Source organism: Dipodomys ordii, unplaced genomic scaffold, assembly GCF_000151885.1.
Source record: "Dipodomys ordii isolate 6190 unplaced genomic scaffold, Dord_2.0 Scaffold56, whole genome shotgun sequence".
NCBI lineage: Eukaryota > Metazoa > Chordata > Mammalia > Rodentia > Heteromyidae > Dipodomys > Dipodomys ordii.
This window is the reverse complement of record NW_012267272.1, coordinates 955,238-972,098: the sequence shown is the minus strand read 5'-3', so window position 1 is coordinate 972,098 and position 16,861 is coordinate 955,238. Positions and strand designations below refer to the sequence as shown.

General features: G+C 46.6%; 1 protein-coding gene across 3 annotated transcripts in view; it reads left to right on the top strand.

The window, feature by feature from the left end:
• Positions 1-16,861, top strand: part of Plxna4 (plexin A4) — a 422,862-nt gene that overhangs the window by 328,769 nt on the left and 77,232 nt on the right. For 2 of the 3 annotated variants that reach the window (XM_013021638.1, XM_013021640.1), the window contains 5 exons: positions 131-231; positions 11,191-11,314; positions 12,103-12,256; positions 13,509-13,608; positions 14,110-14,224. In XM_013021638.1, coding sequence (XP_012877092.1) covers positions 131-231; positions 11,191-11,314; positions 12,103-12,256; positions 13,509-13,608; positions 14,110-14,224 — 594 coding nt within the window. The remainder of the gene's footprint in view (positions 1-130; positions 232-11,190; positions 11,315-12,102; positions 12,257-13,508; positions 13,609-14,109; positions 14,225-16,861) is intronic. The other variant, XM_013021639.1, reaches the window with a different exon arrangement.

Below are 16,861 nucleotides of genomic sequence, written 5' to 3'. Positions count from 1 at the left end.
GGGGGCTAATCCTTTGTGTTCCTCCAGCATCTAGGATGATGCAGTTACATGTAGAACAGCACCTCTTCCATGGATTCCATTGGATGTTTTGCAAAATCTTGACTGATTTCTCCCTGTTGCGTTGTCCTAGCTCACCAGAGTCCCCGTGGAGTCCTGTGGGCAGTATCGGAGCTGTAGCGAATGCCTTGGCTCAGGTGATCCCCACTGCGGCTGGTGTGTGCTCCACAACACGTGAGTACAGCAGGCCCATCCGCTTCTCCGGCCCTCACGTCCCCCAAGTAGTTCTCTTCCTTCTCTCCTTCTCTCTTATTCTCCTTCCCTTTGCTCCCCCCCTACTCTTTTCTTACTCTTCCTTTCTTACACCCTTTGCAAACTTTATCTCCCTTCTTTTTGTTCTTTCTGACATCTCCTTTAAGGATCCTATGACAATTGCAGTGTGAAGATGCTGGGGTCAGGATATTTTCACCCTGGATGACAGATCCTTCCCCCACCACCACCACCGAGTGTGACTTGGCTGTACTGACTTTTCAGGACTTATCCTAGGATTATGGTTGGCCAGGGTCATTAAATCGTTTTGTAAGATTTGTGTTCGCCATCCAGTGACCCAGTATTCCTTGATTTACTCCCTGATATCACCATAAAATGTCATGGTACTTGGGCATGGGTTCAAGTGTGTAGTGCCCTGGTCCCTCCCTCTGTTGTCAGAGGACTCTCATCAGTTAGCTGTCAGTAACTTGGTCCTGGAGTCACTGGGCCAAGGAAGCCTGGTCCAAATGCTGGCCCATACCCTATATGCCTCCTTTTTTACTGGTTCCATTTTGTTCTATAGAAGTGAGAAAAGAACCAAAAAGGGAGAGAATGCTGTCTGAACTGTTAAAAGTTAGAAGCACCTTCCCAAATCCTAGCACATCTATCCCCAGGAGAATATCCTTTTCCCAGTGGCTATCTTGGCTATAACAAGGCCTGAATTCAGGAAAGGCCTGAATGACCTCGGGTCTACTGTGGTGAGGAACAAATGGGAATCTACTGAGTTATACTGAAATATACATACCTCAGAGTCAGATCAGAAACTGTGTGCTCAAGGGTATAGCAAGATTACAGAGAGTGATGCAGCCTAGGACTGCTCTTCGGAGGGGAGGGTGGAGAGCTCGCATTAAGATCTGCTCCCAGTGAATCCAGAGAACTCCCTAAGACAACCCTTTGCAAGGCAAAAGCAGATGGATTTCTTTGTCCTGCACAGTGAGTTCTCTTAGAAATGGATTTTGATCCAAATCCACTCCCTTACTGAAGGCCCTAGACAACCTCAGCTGGTTGAGAGTGGCTCAGATGCATCCAGCATGGGATTAGGCATTACTGTTCAGGCAGATCAGCCTGCAGGGTCCAAAGGCAGGTTTCCAGAGCAGTGTCAGTCCCTGCAATGTCATGCATAGTACTCAGTCCTGGAGTGACACACAACACACAACTCCGGGAATGACAGAAGTAAACACCAACTGCTTCCTGTGTGACAGAAAACAATGGGAGACTGAAGCTGAAAGATCATGTAGGCTGTATCGGAGGAGGCTATTCGCCTGTAGAAGGGTGCCTGCAGTCCCAGTCTCTAGAGTATTATGCAGTAAACAGCTATGGATAGGAACTGTGGGCATCTGCCAGCAAATCCACATTCCACATCCCAGCATCCTGGTCTCCTCACCTGAAGACTGGAGACAGTGATGCCCAGCTTGCCTACCTCACTGAGGTGGGTGAAAATGCTTGGTGATCCACAGAGGGCTATAACATGCAGGATAGGGTGGGACAAGGATCGCCACAAGGCTGGGCAAGGATGAAGTGCATAAACATCTTGCCTCTTAGGTGTTGATTGGTCCTAGTGATTTCCAGATAGCTCTCCTTTAACAACATGCTTTTTCATTCTGGGAAGGTATCTCTGCTTCAAGCGGCCTTTGCCTATCTGGCAACTTCTGTGATTCCCCTCACCTGATTTAGCCTGCCGTCGCGTCTTCTTCTCACGGCTGCGTTTGTATATGTCCGTGCCAATGCTGGCTCTTAGGAAGCACGCCTGCCTAGAACAAAGGCTGCACAAGTCTGGAACCTGGCTCTGACTGCTGCCACAGAGTGCTCCTTCCCCCGGGCCCACAGAAGGAGCCAGCATGTAAAGGCAATAGGGCGCCTTGGGAGGATTACATGGAGTGGAAATCAGTGGAGTCTAGTTCTCATGCTTTGCACGCCTCCAGGACGTTAGACAAGTACAATCGATTTTCATTATGTGTGGCAGTGATATTTTATAAAGTCCTGGGAATACTGAATTAGGAAATACCAAACCATTGCTCCTAGAAGAAATACAGGGCTAGGTTCTTGGGACCCTCTGCTCTGGAAATTTCCATCAGTAGCTTAACATACAACCTTGTTTTTTATGTGTGTTTCTTTTTCAAGTCATTTTGCTCTGCACACGTTGTTGATTCATTAACACTGGGCTCGTGATGAATAGCACTGTAACTGTGTACCTCCATGAAGCTTGTTGTATACACATGTGTTCTACCTCTGCTGCACCCTGGCCGTCATGTGCCTTTGGAACACCAGAAGGCACTTTAGTACCACACTTGGGCCATTTTAAAAAATGAAACTATCAACAAAAAGTGCAAAACTTAGGAAATAGGGCAGTAAACAGACCTCTAAAACTCTTGTTTACCGTATATTTGCTGAAGTAAGAAAGCATAATATCATCTTGGCTAGCCTCAGCTGAGAAACACATGCATCAACTCATCCAAATCTTGCCACTCTGTGTTGTCCATGAGTGACCTCAAAATGCCACAAGCGCTGATTTAGAGTCACAAATATGTGTTAGTAATTACTTGAATTTGCAAATATGGAATCTTCTACCATAACTCTGTATATTAGGGGTGGCATTCTCATTCTTGAAGAGAATGCCTTCTTAAAATGGTATGAGGATAAAATGAGGTAATGAAGGCTGTCAAAATGTCTAAGGCACCAGGTGCCAGTGGCTCACATCTGTAATCCTAGCTACTCAGGAGGCTAAGATCTGAGGGTCAAGGTTCAAAGCCAACCCAGCCAGGAAAGTCAGTGAGACTTTTATCTCCAGTTAACCACTAGAAAACTGTTAGTGGTGCTGTGACTCAAGTGGTAGAGTGCTAACCTTGACCTGAAGAGCTGAGGGACTGCGCCCAGGCCCACAACTGATTAAAAAAAATTAAAACATGCTACCAGGCAAGGGCAGTGTTCTCCATAACCATGAACTTTCTGGTTAAGTGAATGCCTAATGTGGCCCATGCAGGTATTGGGAATATTGGGAATAGTCCAGGGTACTTGTTCAAGTCCAGTTTCCTGGAAGGAGACAGCTCATGAGCTCTCACAGGTCTAAGTTGCTTGACCCCATGTCCATCCCTGTTCCCACCCCCCCAGGCTAATGATCCCAGGTGACCCTTGACCCTCATGGTGATGAGCAATGATAGCTCCAAGTCTTCTGAGATATCGTTAGTCAACATATAATTTTAAATTTACATAGCATTAGATGTATACATCCTAAGTATACAGCATTAAAAGTTTTGACACATGCAAACACCCAGGGAAACCAGATACTGAGCAGTTCCTTTCTCCAGAAAGTTCTATCTTGCTCTTGGCTAATGCTTCCTGATAGCCTACTACTCTAGGCTCAGGTCAAAGTCAGGCACTTCTCTTCCTATCCCTACCTTTAACCTGCAGTGGGTACAACTCAGATTTGAATGGCTGAGAGAGTCAGAGGAGGACATAGGCCAGTTAGCAAAGAAAAGAAAGACCTGTGAACCAAGCAGTCAGTCTGGGAAACCTGCAGATGCCCACCCAGAGGGCACGCTTCTCTTCACTAGGAAGGAAGAGACAACCAGTATAGGTTGTTGTATCGGTATTGTATACACACATGTACATACATGTACACATACACACTTGCCCATAGGTCTAGAACTCTGTGCCAAGACACTGTGCCAGGTTCAGGGTACAGAGGTAACTAGATTAGATCAGCTGTGCCCTGATGCTACTTGTGAACAAAGCCTTGAACCCTCAGTAGGATTCAGTACAATTGTTGGCTCCCATCATGTGAAAGACTCCATGCTAAGTGACTCGGTCACCTGCTGAACAGCCCTGGAGAGCTTGATCCTAGGAAGATGATGGGGGCAGAGAACAGAGCAATAGCTTCTCCAAAGTATGAACTTAAATCCGCCTTCTCAGTTGCACTGAGGTTTGAATACAGGGTCTTTTACTTGCTGGGCAGATGCTTTATTACTTGAGCCACATCCCAGCTTTTTAGTTTTAGTTTTAGTTATTTTTATAGTTTTTGAATTTTTGCCTAGGGAAAACCTCAGACACTGATCTTCTTAAGATCTCCTGAATATCTGGGATCACAGATGCATGGCATCACTGCCTGGCTTATCAGTTGAAATGGAGGAGGCGGGAGTCTCACTAACATGTTGCCTAGTGGGACTCAAACTGTGATCCTCCTAAACTCTGCCTCCAGAATACTTAGAATTACATGCATGAGCCACCATCCCTGGCTCTCAGATCATAAGGAGTAATATAGTAGCAGCTATGAAAAGAGGATAGCAAATGGGAAGAGAGGGAGAGAGAGGCAGAAACAGAGAGGTAAAGAGAGAGAGAATGCAGTAGTGACTATGCTGGAGGGGTGGAGCCCCTCCTTGAACAGGTGTCCCTCGTGGCTGAATGGGCTTTTGTACTGACAAGGTCATAGGAGGGTTGCAGAGTGAACATGCTTAAGAAATGTTCCTGTAATTTAAATCCTCTCTGACATTAACTCCTCTGGGTTGTCATTGTGAAGTGCTCACCTGCCAGCCCAGTATTGTAGAGGGTCACCTGTTGCCCTCTTCTTCATTCCCTCACCCGCCCCCCCCACTGCCGTCCCCAGGCTGGCCCTTTCCAATGCCCAGCACAGCTTAACAAGACTGGGTATCAGTCTTAAGTCTGTGTTCCCAGGGCCTTCTCCTTCCCCTGCGACACAGTCCTCCCACCTGTTCTGACTTGGGTAAACGTGAAAGAAAATCTACAGCCCAGTCTGCCCTCATTCTGACAGAGTCCTTTCCTATTCTGGGCCTGGAATGTTCCCTCCAGTGACCTGGCTCGGCAGGTCCTCCGCTCCCTCCCACCCCACACACACCTGTCTTCTGTCCTCCTCTCTCTTGGCTCCCTGCCCAGACAATGAAGTCTACCTCAGTCTCAGATGGTAACAAGATCTCACCCATGGAAGATGCACCACGTTGATTGGCTGCCAGGTATCTCCCCCAGGAAGAGTCATGGGGCTCCCTCCTGGGAGGTTCCTGTAACCCAGAGTAAGGACATGTAAATAAGCACAGCGTTTATCCAGCCCCTCTCTCCCCTAGGACTGGGCTCCAGATCTCCCCTCCCTGAAGAGATGTCAAAGACTTCTTTCCAGAATTCACTTCTGGAAAGGCAGGGACTGCTATCCCAACAGAAGTCATCAGTTAAGCCTAAGAAGCTGGCTATGGACAGATGTAGGCCTGAAGTGACTCTCAGCTCAGAAGGAAAATGAGAAAAGCCACCATTCAGCCACACTGTGAAAACTGTAGGAGGGGTGTGTGTAAGAAGCCCCCTTATTGACCCAGAACAGGTCATCCTGCTAGACGCTGCCCTGCTGTGTGTGTGTGTGTGTGTGTGTGTGTGTGTGTGTGTGTGTGTGTGTGTGTCCAGGTCCAGGAGCTTGAACTCAGGGCCTGGGCTCTGTCTCTTAGCTTTTTCACTCAATGCTGACACTCTACCATTGAGCCACAGCTCCACTCCTGGCTTCTTGATGGTTAATTGGGAAAAAAGTGTCTTACAGACTTTCCTACCCATGCTGTCTTTGAACCAGGGTCCCTAAATCTCAGCCTCCTGAGTATCTAGGATGTAAAGAGATGATGGCATCAGTTTCCAAGAAGCTTGTGGCAGCCTTCCCATCTGGTCTAACCTCAGTATTGAGATGGGACAACCTACATACTCAGACTTCAATTAGGACATAGTATCAGCCACTGGATCCTCAAATCCTGATGTTAAAAGACCTACCTGGTCCTTGAAATAAGAAACTTCTTACATACACATCCTCCTCCAGAAGGATTCCCCATATTATCTAGTCTATCTTCCTCCAAACCACACAGAGGCATCTTCCTGTTTCTGTGGGCATTCCAGAAGTGGGGTGGTCACTTGTTCCTTTTCAGAATCCTCAGAGGGATGGAAGTGATCAAAGAACCTGTATGTTCTCCCCATCCCCACATAGATTACACATGCTAAACTGTTTGCTGTTTCCTCCTGTATTCATCAGCTTTACAGCACTGTGACAAAATACCTGAGCAAATCAGCCTAAAAGAGGAGACATTTATTTTGGCTCACAGTTTCAGTTCGCCATTGCTTTGTCCTATCACTTTGGACCTGTGGTGGCAGAGTACATCACGGCAGGAGTGTATAATAGAAAACATTCACCTCATGGCAGCCAGAAACCAAGGACCAGATGAGAAAGAACCCTGGATTCTAATAGTTCCTCAAGTCAAGTTCTTTCCACTTGACTCTACCCCTAAAAGTTCTACCACCCCCACATAGTGCCCATCTGAGCAACAGACTTCCCACATATGGGCCCTGGAGCGTCATTCAAGATTTAAGCTATCCTAAAACTCTAGCTACTCAAGAGACTAAGATTTGAGCATCAAATCTAGTCCAGGATGCAAAGCTAGCCCAGGCAGACAAGTCTCTGAGGCTCTCTTATCATCAGTGAACCACCAAAAACCTGGAAGTAGAGCTGTGGCTCAAGTGGTAGAGTGCCAGCCTTGAGCAAAAAAGCCAAATAAGAGCATGAGACCTGGAGTGCAAGACTCAGTGTTAGCACTCACTCACACACACGCGCGCGTGCACACACACACACACACACACACACACACACACACACACACACACAGACCTAAGCTATAGAGAGGCCCATTTGAAAGGTTCCCTCCTTTCATCCTTTTTCTTTCTCAATCCCCTTATGTTCTAAGCACAGATGTTCCCAAGTGTTGCATTTTCAGCACAGCCCTGACCACTGTGAAGGACTGATTGGGGTGACTCATGGGAGAAATAAGGAGCAAGTTGTGATATCCAAGTTCAATTGTCCCATCCCAGAGGGCCTGCAGGGGCTTGCCCAGGCCGATCTCACGGAGAGCCTTATTTTCATGCTGAAATGTTTGCTCGGTCAGCAGCACTGGGAGTTAATATTTCTTTCTCACTATTTAGGAATTAATTTCTACTGAACTTAATCACTACCTTTCTCCCTCTCTCTCACTCCCTTCTTCTCTCCATTCCTCTCCCTTCTAATTTTCCACTTGGCTGGGAATTCTCCAGCAGTGAAAGTTCAGGCTTAGGGGAGGGCGGAGGTAGCTGGTTCATTAGAGAGGATAATCTCATTGAAACCACTGGCTTGAATAATAACCCCTTCCAGGGGCCTAGGGCTTTCTCCCCAAGGGCTGTTAGCACCTCTGATCTGGGCTGCAGGGGCCCAGTGCAGAGGCAGTGGAGAAAAAAAAAAGTTCCACAAGGAAGAATTCAATTCTGGAGCCCATGGGCCTGCTTGGAGACTGTTTCCTGTTGACCAGCTGAAGGTTGGTGTTTGGGGCAGGTATGACACTGATGGTAGCAGAGACCCATGTCTGAAAACACACAGTCACATGGCTTGTACTTTGGGAGTTCATTTAAGTTCTGTTTTCCTGTCCTGAAAATGAGTGAAACAGGACCATTTTGTGTCACTTGAAGGATGCCCTATGGTAGAATTGAGGTGGTTTCCCAAGCACCTGGAGCCCTTGGAAGTAAGCGTCTTGGGGACTCCTCCAAGAGAAATTTGCACATTGCTACCTCTGGCCTAACTCTTGGGAAATCATAGACCTAGGAATGCAGAGGACTGTTACCTTGACAGACTCCGTAAGACATCAGAAGGAATGTATCCTTCCCCTCCATTATCCTATCAATTTTAAGGTCAATTGTCTGTGCCTTTGGACATTTGCAGCCTCTACCCTCCTGGGTCCTGAACGATGGTATAAATGTCAAAACATCCCTGGGTCTGACCTTAAACTTGACTTTCCACTAAGAGAGCTGAGTTCTCAACAGCCTTTGACAGCTATTATGAAAACGAAGCTACAACCCATTCCAAGCTTTTCCTCTCCTCTCCTTCCTGACCTCTGAGCTGCCCTTCTCTCTCATTATGAGGAAAACAGTTGTAGCCTTCTCTTTCATCTCCCTCTGATTTGCCCTGGGGGCCACTGGGCAAGAAGGTTGTTGCTTCTGCATCAGCTAGTTTGGAGGGGTGGAATGAGGAAGGCAGAGAAGTATGAGCTATCTTCTATTGAGAACTTACTTTGCGCCATGGCCTGTTCTAAATACTTTTCTCACATCATCTCATTTAATCCTCATTAAAAACTCTGGTAGAAGCCAGGTGCCAGTGGCTCACATCTGTAAGCAACTCAGGAGGCTGAGATCTGAGGGTCACAGTTCAAAGCCAGCCCAGGCAGGAAAGTCCGTGAGATTCTTATCTCCAATAAACCACTAGAAAACCGAAAGTGGCACTGTGGCTCAAGTGGTAGAGTGCTCGCCTTGAGCTGAAGAGCGCAGGGATAGCGCCCAAGCCCAGAGTTCAAGCCCCACAACCGACCAAAAACAAAAATCTCTGGTAGATGGGTACTTTCTCATCCCCATTTCATAGATAGGAAGACTGGGGTACCAAGCAGTTAAGTGATGGGCTTAATGTCTGAACTGTAAACTGCCGTTGCTTCTCTATAGTGGGAAAAGGTGATATATGTAGCTCATTTGGGTCTCTCTGCAGCAGTGACTGATAAAATTCCATGCACTTTGGAAGCAGTAAGTGATGCAGGGCATGCTTGAGCCGAGATTCCCCCAGCCAGCTCTCTTTCCCTGCCCCATCAAAACAGAGATGGAATCGTTTGGGGGTTTTTTCTTTGTTTTTTGTTTTTTCAATTTGCCTGAATCTCTTATTTGGTGACTCCAGGTAATGTCTGGCCAACAAGCAGCTCCATTTTTCCTTTTCCTCATAATTTAATCAAAGATATTTTTCAGACCTACTGATTATTCTTAGAAATAGGAACTTCAAAGTTGGGGATTCAGTGAATAATTTAAGCTGTACCAGTTCTCTGGATATACTGTTAATGGATGTAATAACACTATTAATAGCGATGTCAGTGCAGACACTCTGGGAAAGTCCATAACATTAGCCTAATGGCTGAAGGTAATGGAGTCTTTGCTGAGAAACTAGCCTAGTAAATTAACTTCTAAGACTCAAAGGCAGATGCTTTTGTGGCCATGGGTCTGTCAGCAGCCAAGGAGTGCCACAGAGATGATCGGACTCACGTCTGTCTCACCTTTCCCTCCTGGGATGCCATCTCTTAGAATTTATCCTGGAGAATTCAGCTTTGTCCACTATCACTATTACATTGCAGAATAGAGATGAGCTATAGAAAAAAGGATGGAATAGAAATGGTTAAATGTTTCTAAGGATATTTTACATACATGCACAGAAAAACCTCTATCTTAGTGCCAACCTATTAAGCACTCAGTGACTAACATTGTGATCTCATTTATTCAGGATTGTTTCTGTTTTATATTACACATCCAGCTTACTCTAAGGTCTCAGTATCTGCCCAGTCTTCCTCTTCCTTGGGGGGCGGACTGCTTTAATCTGTTACCTCCAGTGATTTCCTCATCACTGACTAGATTCTCCACTGAGACTGTTCACCATTAGATTATTCTTTCTGTGACCAAAGATGTCTTACCTTCCCCATGTCTGTGGAGTAACTGTCCTCTGGACCTGGAAGTTATACCAAGAGTTGCTTGGAAAGTCCAAGTGCCTCCCTTACTTCCTCTCTTTGCCCTATATCGCACTTCTCTGCCCCATAAACATACCCTCCCCACATATCTTCCCAGAATAGACTGCTCAACCCTGGCTGCTCTGTTTCCTACTAAACACCTTTTCCAGATCTCCCTCCCATCCTGCATCATCTCCTGACATCTTCTTTCTCTGGCCCAAAGAGATGAGGAAGACAGGAGTGCTTTCCCCGGGGTGAGGACTCCGCCTGCTCTCCCTCCTTCCAGCAGACTCAGGACTCCAGATTCTAATTCATGGGTGCTCAGCACTGCTCCAAGGCTTATCTGGCTTGGATTAAATATGGTACCCTGAGTCTCAGATGCAGAGCCTCGATGCAATGAATTCATAGAGAATGCACATTTATGCATGGCTCTTGTCTTTATGTAAATCTTTCACAAACCCTTGTCAGTGAAGATCCCAGTAAGATCCCAGGTCTCACTGGAGGCACGCACCTGTGACATGGTACATGTTGTACAACATAGGACATTGAACAGTGACAGCAAACTATACATAGCAGTCCCCCAAGCCATAGAGTTGGGATTGTAGTTCAGAACTTTCTGTGAACAGCTACCTCTGCCTCTTTGATCCTCCCTGCCCTCCCTCCTGCCAACCTGCATTTATTATCCATCTACTAGGACTTAACAAAAGAAATCAAACAGAGTTTCTTCTCTTGAGAAGCTCACTCTTGATAGGAGAGGGCTGCACTTCGTCCAATAATCATCATATAATCTAAGTTCTAGACAATACAAAACTCCAGAGGGCTATGAACCATAAGGAGGATGCTGTTAACATTATGTACACTAGGGTGAAGAGATTGCAATGCATGGGAGTTGAATCATGTCTGGAAAGCCAGATAGGAATCAGAATGGAAAGGTAGAGAAGCCCAGACAGAACTAGTGTGTAAAAAAAAAATCAAAATCAGAAGAACACACACAAACAAGCACACACACAGGGACACATACACACACACCTGAGGTTCACTGAAGGAGGAAAGAAAGGTAGCAAGGGTTAAGGATGAATTGGAGGTAGAATAGACAGATAGACCAAGTATGCAACTCCTTATGAGTTTGCAGGGGTGAGTTTCTGTATTTGGCAATTGGTGATAAGAATGAACATCTTCACCAACTTTAGACCTGTGGAGACAAACCAAATTTTAGAAAGGAGAAGAAAATGGCCATTTCTGGACATGTTGAGTTTGAGACAAGTCCTCAGAGCTGCTGAAATGCCTGATCTCAATGATGCTGCCCTCCATCAACCCAGCCATCCGGATAATGTGCAACCCATTGGTCTGTTCTTCTCAGGTGTACCCGGAAGGAACGATGTGAGCGATCCAGGGAACCACGCAGGTTCGCCTCCGAGATAAAACAGTGTGTCAGGCTGACAGTCCATCCCAACAACATATCTGTCTCTCAGTACAACGTTCTGGTAAGGACTGGGGATCAGTGTAATGTGGAAAAAAAATCCCTTCCCACACCCACAAAAAAAAAAAGCAATGTAAGTTCAAGGCCCCTTGCAAAGGCTGGACTATACTTGCCCAGCAAGAGCAACTCTAGGTCAGGATTCTTTGGGGCCTCAAAGAAGGGGATATGGGTAGGAATACTGGAGAACAGACTGTCTAAACATAATGAGTAGGGAGACAGGGAAAATGGCCATAACCATAACCGTGACAACTAAAAGAATGGCACAGGGTGTGGGGAAGAAGATCTTTATCTGTTAAAAGGGAAGATAGACATGTAAATGAAGGATGGTGGGCAGATAGCTTCCAATTCGCAATACGGGACACTGGATGATTGGTGCTGCCATTTTTCAAAAATTGTGGGAAAAGAAAGGAAGATAGACTCTTATCAGTAACCCCTCTCCTGTTCTGTTCTGTCCAGGGTCCTCTCAGTATTAAAAAAAATCCCCTAAAAATTCACATTTCCTTGGCTAAACCATTCATATTCTAATGAGCTGGATTTCTTTTTTCTTGTCTTTGTCTCTATACCTTCCACCACCTTCTCTATACCATTCTTATAACAAACTGGTCCCTCCATCTTGATATTAATATCTCCTCTCTTCTATATGTTTTCTTCCTTCCTTTCCCCATTTCACTCTCTTTTTCTTCTTCCTTCTCCTCTGCTTCCTCCTCCTTTCTTTCCTCTACCCTCTTTTTCCTCATTCTCTCTACCCTTCCCTCTCTCTCTCCCTCTCGCTCCTTGCTGAGCTGTTGACAGCTGGTCCTAGAGACATACAATGTCCCAGAGCTGTCAGCTGGCGTCAACTGCACCTTTGAGGACCTGTCAGAGATGGATGGACTGGTAGTAGGCAATCAGATCCAATGCTACTCCCCGGCAGCCAAGGAGGTGCCCCGGATCATCACAGAGAACGGTAAGTAGGCACAGCAGGCGAAGCTGGGTGGCAGGCTCTTCTTCCTGCCTGGATAAGAACAATCTAGATAGATATAGGGGATCTGAAGGGACCTACCTGCAGGGGTGGGTCATAGGAAGTGGGCTGGGGGGTGCCTTCCACAAAGAAGTGGGGGGTGATGTTTTCTTCCTTTACCCTTGGAATTGGCTTCTAACTCAGCCCCAGGTTAGCATTCAAGAGTCTGTCTCATCATAAGTGAGGACCAGCTGCAGAGATATAGGTAAAGGCAAGGCCAATAAGCAGCAAAACACGTCAGTGGTGATCAGCCCACTTTGCGTGGCCTGGAAGGGCAGTTCAAGAGAGAAGTTGTTCAGAAGCCAGATAGGAGGATGGAAGTCACCTGCTCTGTCTCTGTCTGCTCACATGGCTGGGTCTCTGACCCTGGACTATAGCCTCGGCATTCTACCCTATCCTGCCTCCAACAGCTGCCTACAGTTTGTGGCCAGCTGCACTGGGGAAGAAGGGGTGGACAAAGGCTCAACACAAGCAAGGGATAGCCTGGCCTGGACAGATTGATGCCATGCTGTCCCTCCTATTTGGTCTTGTCACATTTGTTCCAAGCTGATTGATTAATGAGGCTCTCAGGAAAGGCAGAGAACAGGGCTAGAAGTGAGGCCTGGGGTCAGGGTTGTGAATTAAACATGGGCTCCAGCTTCTCTTGGCGCCAGCTGAGGATTCCAGTGCCTCCTGCCTGCTGTAGAACTGAGTCCCACAGTGGACGTGGCATAAGAACTGAATCTCTCCACAGGGAGATGGAGGATGAGCTTTGTATATACACAACTACACACACGTAATGCTACTTGTGTTGTTGGTGACAACATTCCTGAGAGGTGACATGGTTTTCCTCCCTGGTTGCCCATCAGTGTATATATTTATAGCTGTGAGACCAGAGAGCACACAATGCATGTGATGACATGAATATATATATATATATATATATATATATAATATGTATACATATATATATCAGTGTCTACACATGAGCAAGAAGAGAAATTGAGGTAACAAGCAATATAGTAGGCTAGGACAGATGCTTTTTCTGCAGCTGCTTTTTCATGACTGTAGGAATGGGTGGGCCTTACTGAACCAGAGACCTGTGGGAGCTGACAGCAACCCTGGAGAGCAGGTTCTCTTTCCCAGAGTTCATTACTGCCAATGAGACCCAGACTTGGACTTTGGTCTTCCCCTGACTCCTTGACTGGCTCTGCCGTAGGAGATCACCATGTCGTACAGCTGCAACTCAAGTCGAAGGAGACAGGCATGACCTTCGCCAGCACCAGCTTCGTCTTCTACAATTGCAGCGTTCACAACTCGTAAGTGGCCCAGCCTCCCTGTTTCCTGTTCCTATGGTCAAGGTTCACACAGATGACCCCACTGCTGTTCCAAGGATGTGTGAAGGCTCCAAAGAAGACAGGTTCCTCTGTTATGGTACTCACAGGGTAAACTGAACAGGACTAGAAAGAGCTAAGAGTGAGAAACTATGGCATCCTCTCTTCAAATCCCCAGCCTGTACATCTTCTCTGGCATAAATCTTCATAACCTGATTTCCTTCCCACCAGCTGCTGAGGGCAGTGCATCTCACTCGGATCTGCAGAGCAGATCTCTTTTAGCTCTCAGTGAGGGACAGAAGGTGTGAGACTATTACCTCTCTGAGCCTTAGAGGGAAAGGGATGGGTCTGTTCAGAACCTCACCTTCCTGAGCAATGGAGGATGGTTTCTCTTAAGTCAATGTGTTGTAAGACATTAGAAATGACCTAGGTTCTCAGCTATAGGCCTCCCCAGTTCTGTGACCTATGCCTCTTCTCTGTGCCCAGCTGTCTGTCCTGTGTGGAGAGCCCATACCGCTGCCACTGGTGTAAATACCGGCACGTCTGCACCCACGACCCCAAGACTTGCTCCTTCCAGGAGGGCCGAGTGAGGTTACCTGAGGTAGGTTCTAACAGCCACTGGCTGTGAGCATGGGCCACACTTGGAAGGCCTTCCCGTAAGAGGAGAAACGAAGGGAAACATCTCAGAGTTTCTCCTTTCCTCCCCAGCCCTGGCTCTTCAGGGCACTTCGTGCAAGCAGGGGATAAGCCACACTCTGCTGAGGCCCTGGGTTCTGGGTGTCCCTGGAAACTTAGGTGCAGACAAAGGGACAGGAGTCTCCTCCACACACCAGGTAAGAACTAAAACAATTCCACAGAGAAATAATGGAAGTATGGTGGATAGGCTCTCCAGCTGTTTCTTAGAGCATTGGTCATGGGAAAAAACTAAGTCAAGTAAAGTTAAAAGCAGAATAAAGATGGTAACAATGGTTAATTAATCAGCCATGGTTCTCCAATCCAGTAGCATCTACATCACCTTGGGAGAAAGACAGAGTTCCCTGCTCAACCCTACCAGAGCACATGAGAAGTGTGGAGGCCTGGATTCAATTAACCTCCTGGAGAGTCTGATGTCCAGGCTGAAGGACCTCAAATGATAATAGGCTCTACACAATGATGTATTGTATGTCCTTTTCTTCCTAGTGTCTGTGGCTTTTTTTTTCCACTGCTAGGAATCAAACCAAGAGCCTTGTACATGCCAGGCAAATATTTTACCACTGAGCTACCCTCCCAGCCCTTTCCTGCTAATTTTTATTCTTCTTGAAAACCCTTCATCAATAAAATATGTTCTTCTTTGTGCTGCTGCCTCTGTTAGAATTTCAGTTTGTGGCAAAGACCTGGAAGATAGCAAGCATTAAGCACAGTTTGGGAACGTATATTGTTCAAACATTAGAGCATTTCTTATGAGCTGGTGAGTACCATTGCTGGTCCAGTTGTTTGGGCAGAGTGAGTGCTTTAGGATGCTATTGTTTATCGCAGAGGTAGATTGATCAATATAACTGTGACTATAAATATATACAGCACTGATTGGATTCCACAGACTTCCCATCACACAGATCTCCTGTATGACAGAGCTGTTGGCAGCCTGGCCTGCGCTCTCTCACTGTTCGCTGGACTCAGGCTCTTGTCCCTTCACCTCCTCCCCCAGTCTTAGATGGGCCCATTCTTCACCTACTGCACAGGTGCAAGAAACAGTAGCGAGTCCCATAACTGAGAGTAGGGAACTGTCCTGATGTTGAACTGAATAGGGGCTTCTTGGGGGCAGAACAGAAATGCCTGTCATAGCCATCATTCCTCTCCTGGATTTGTACGTCTTAAACAGAACCTTGATGGAAGGAGGGAAGTTATCTTGTGCCTGAGGCTGAGAGGGAAGTCAGTGAGCACCCCCAGCCCATGCCTGCAGCATGAGCTCCCCAAGCACAGGCCAAACACAACTGGACTATGTGTAACCTCCAGAAGTTCCCCAGGCCCTGATGTAAATAAAAGGCCTGCAGATGGAAGTGGATGGTCATTTCGTTTAGAGGAAAGGGCAGGCAGCGGCAGGGCTTCAGGAAAAGAGAATGGCCCTGGTACAGCGAACCCCAGAAATCTGGAAACTTCTGTCAAGACGATTACATGAGCAGAAGCTTTTGTCCTTCCCCAATAACTGGATTACTTTTTATTTCACTTTTTTTTAGTTTCTCTGTGCATACAAATTCTGCCTAAATCTCCAGTCTGGAAAGCTAGGAAGAGGCCGGAAGCCACTTTGTGCTGACTTTTAGAAAGCTTCTGTCAGCCTCACTGTGGAAGCAGCGAATGCAGGCCCGCTCCCTCTGCAGTGAGAGCTGGCTGGCTGGAACTGGCCGCTCTGATTCCTAATCAGGGAAAGGGGAGAAAGTGGTGACATCTTGCTTTAAGCAGGAGTGTGTGTGTGTGTGTGTGTGTCCTGTGTGTGTCAGTGCTCTGCTTTTCTCTAACAAAGATGAGATAGATCTAAAGGTAATAGGAGGGATGTGAGTCAGACAACCAGCAAGTATACCTTCAGCAAGAAGAGCTGGTACAGCTGCATAGGCTCATCAGCCTAGGTAGGCTTTTATCTTGAGGACAGACTCAAAAGGGGCAGGCCACCCCCTCCAAGGTCAGGGGTCAGGTTCCTAAGAAACATCCAATGTCATTTCCTGCACATCGCCTGATGAGAGTCAGACCAGTTTATTATTTTTTTTCAGATTGGTTTATTTATCTGGCAGAGGCTTCACATATGGAGAGGCCCAAGACTAAAATGAAAGCAAAAACAATTGAGCTATCTGGTAGATAGCAAAGGCCTCTCATCATTTAATTACAGTGAAGGAGGTGGGCCATTTCTGCTCTTTCTTTCTTGTTCGCTCTTCTCATTCCAAGTTTCTTTCTTTTAAATGCATGAAAGGAACTTGCACCTGCAGCTCAGAAAGAAGAAGAAAAAGAAGGAAAAGAACCAGATGAGAACAAAACAAGAGCTCATCATGTTTTCAATCCAAAGATCTTTATAGGAAAATGATGCCCTCAGGTACCCAGACTGTGAGTCGGGCACACCACCCCATTTATGCCTGGTATTGGCAGACGCTCAGAACTCAGGAGCTCTCAGGGGATTGAATACTAGGGCTTTCTTAGGAAAGGAAATGGCCTGGAGGAATATGGGCCAATAGAGGACATAGAGATGAATCTACCTATCCTCCTTGCCTTTCAA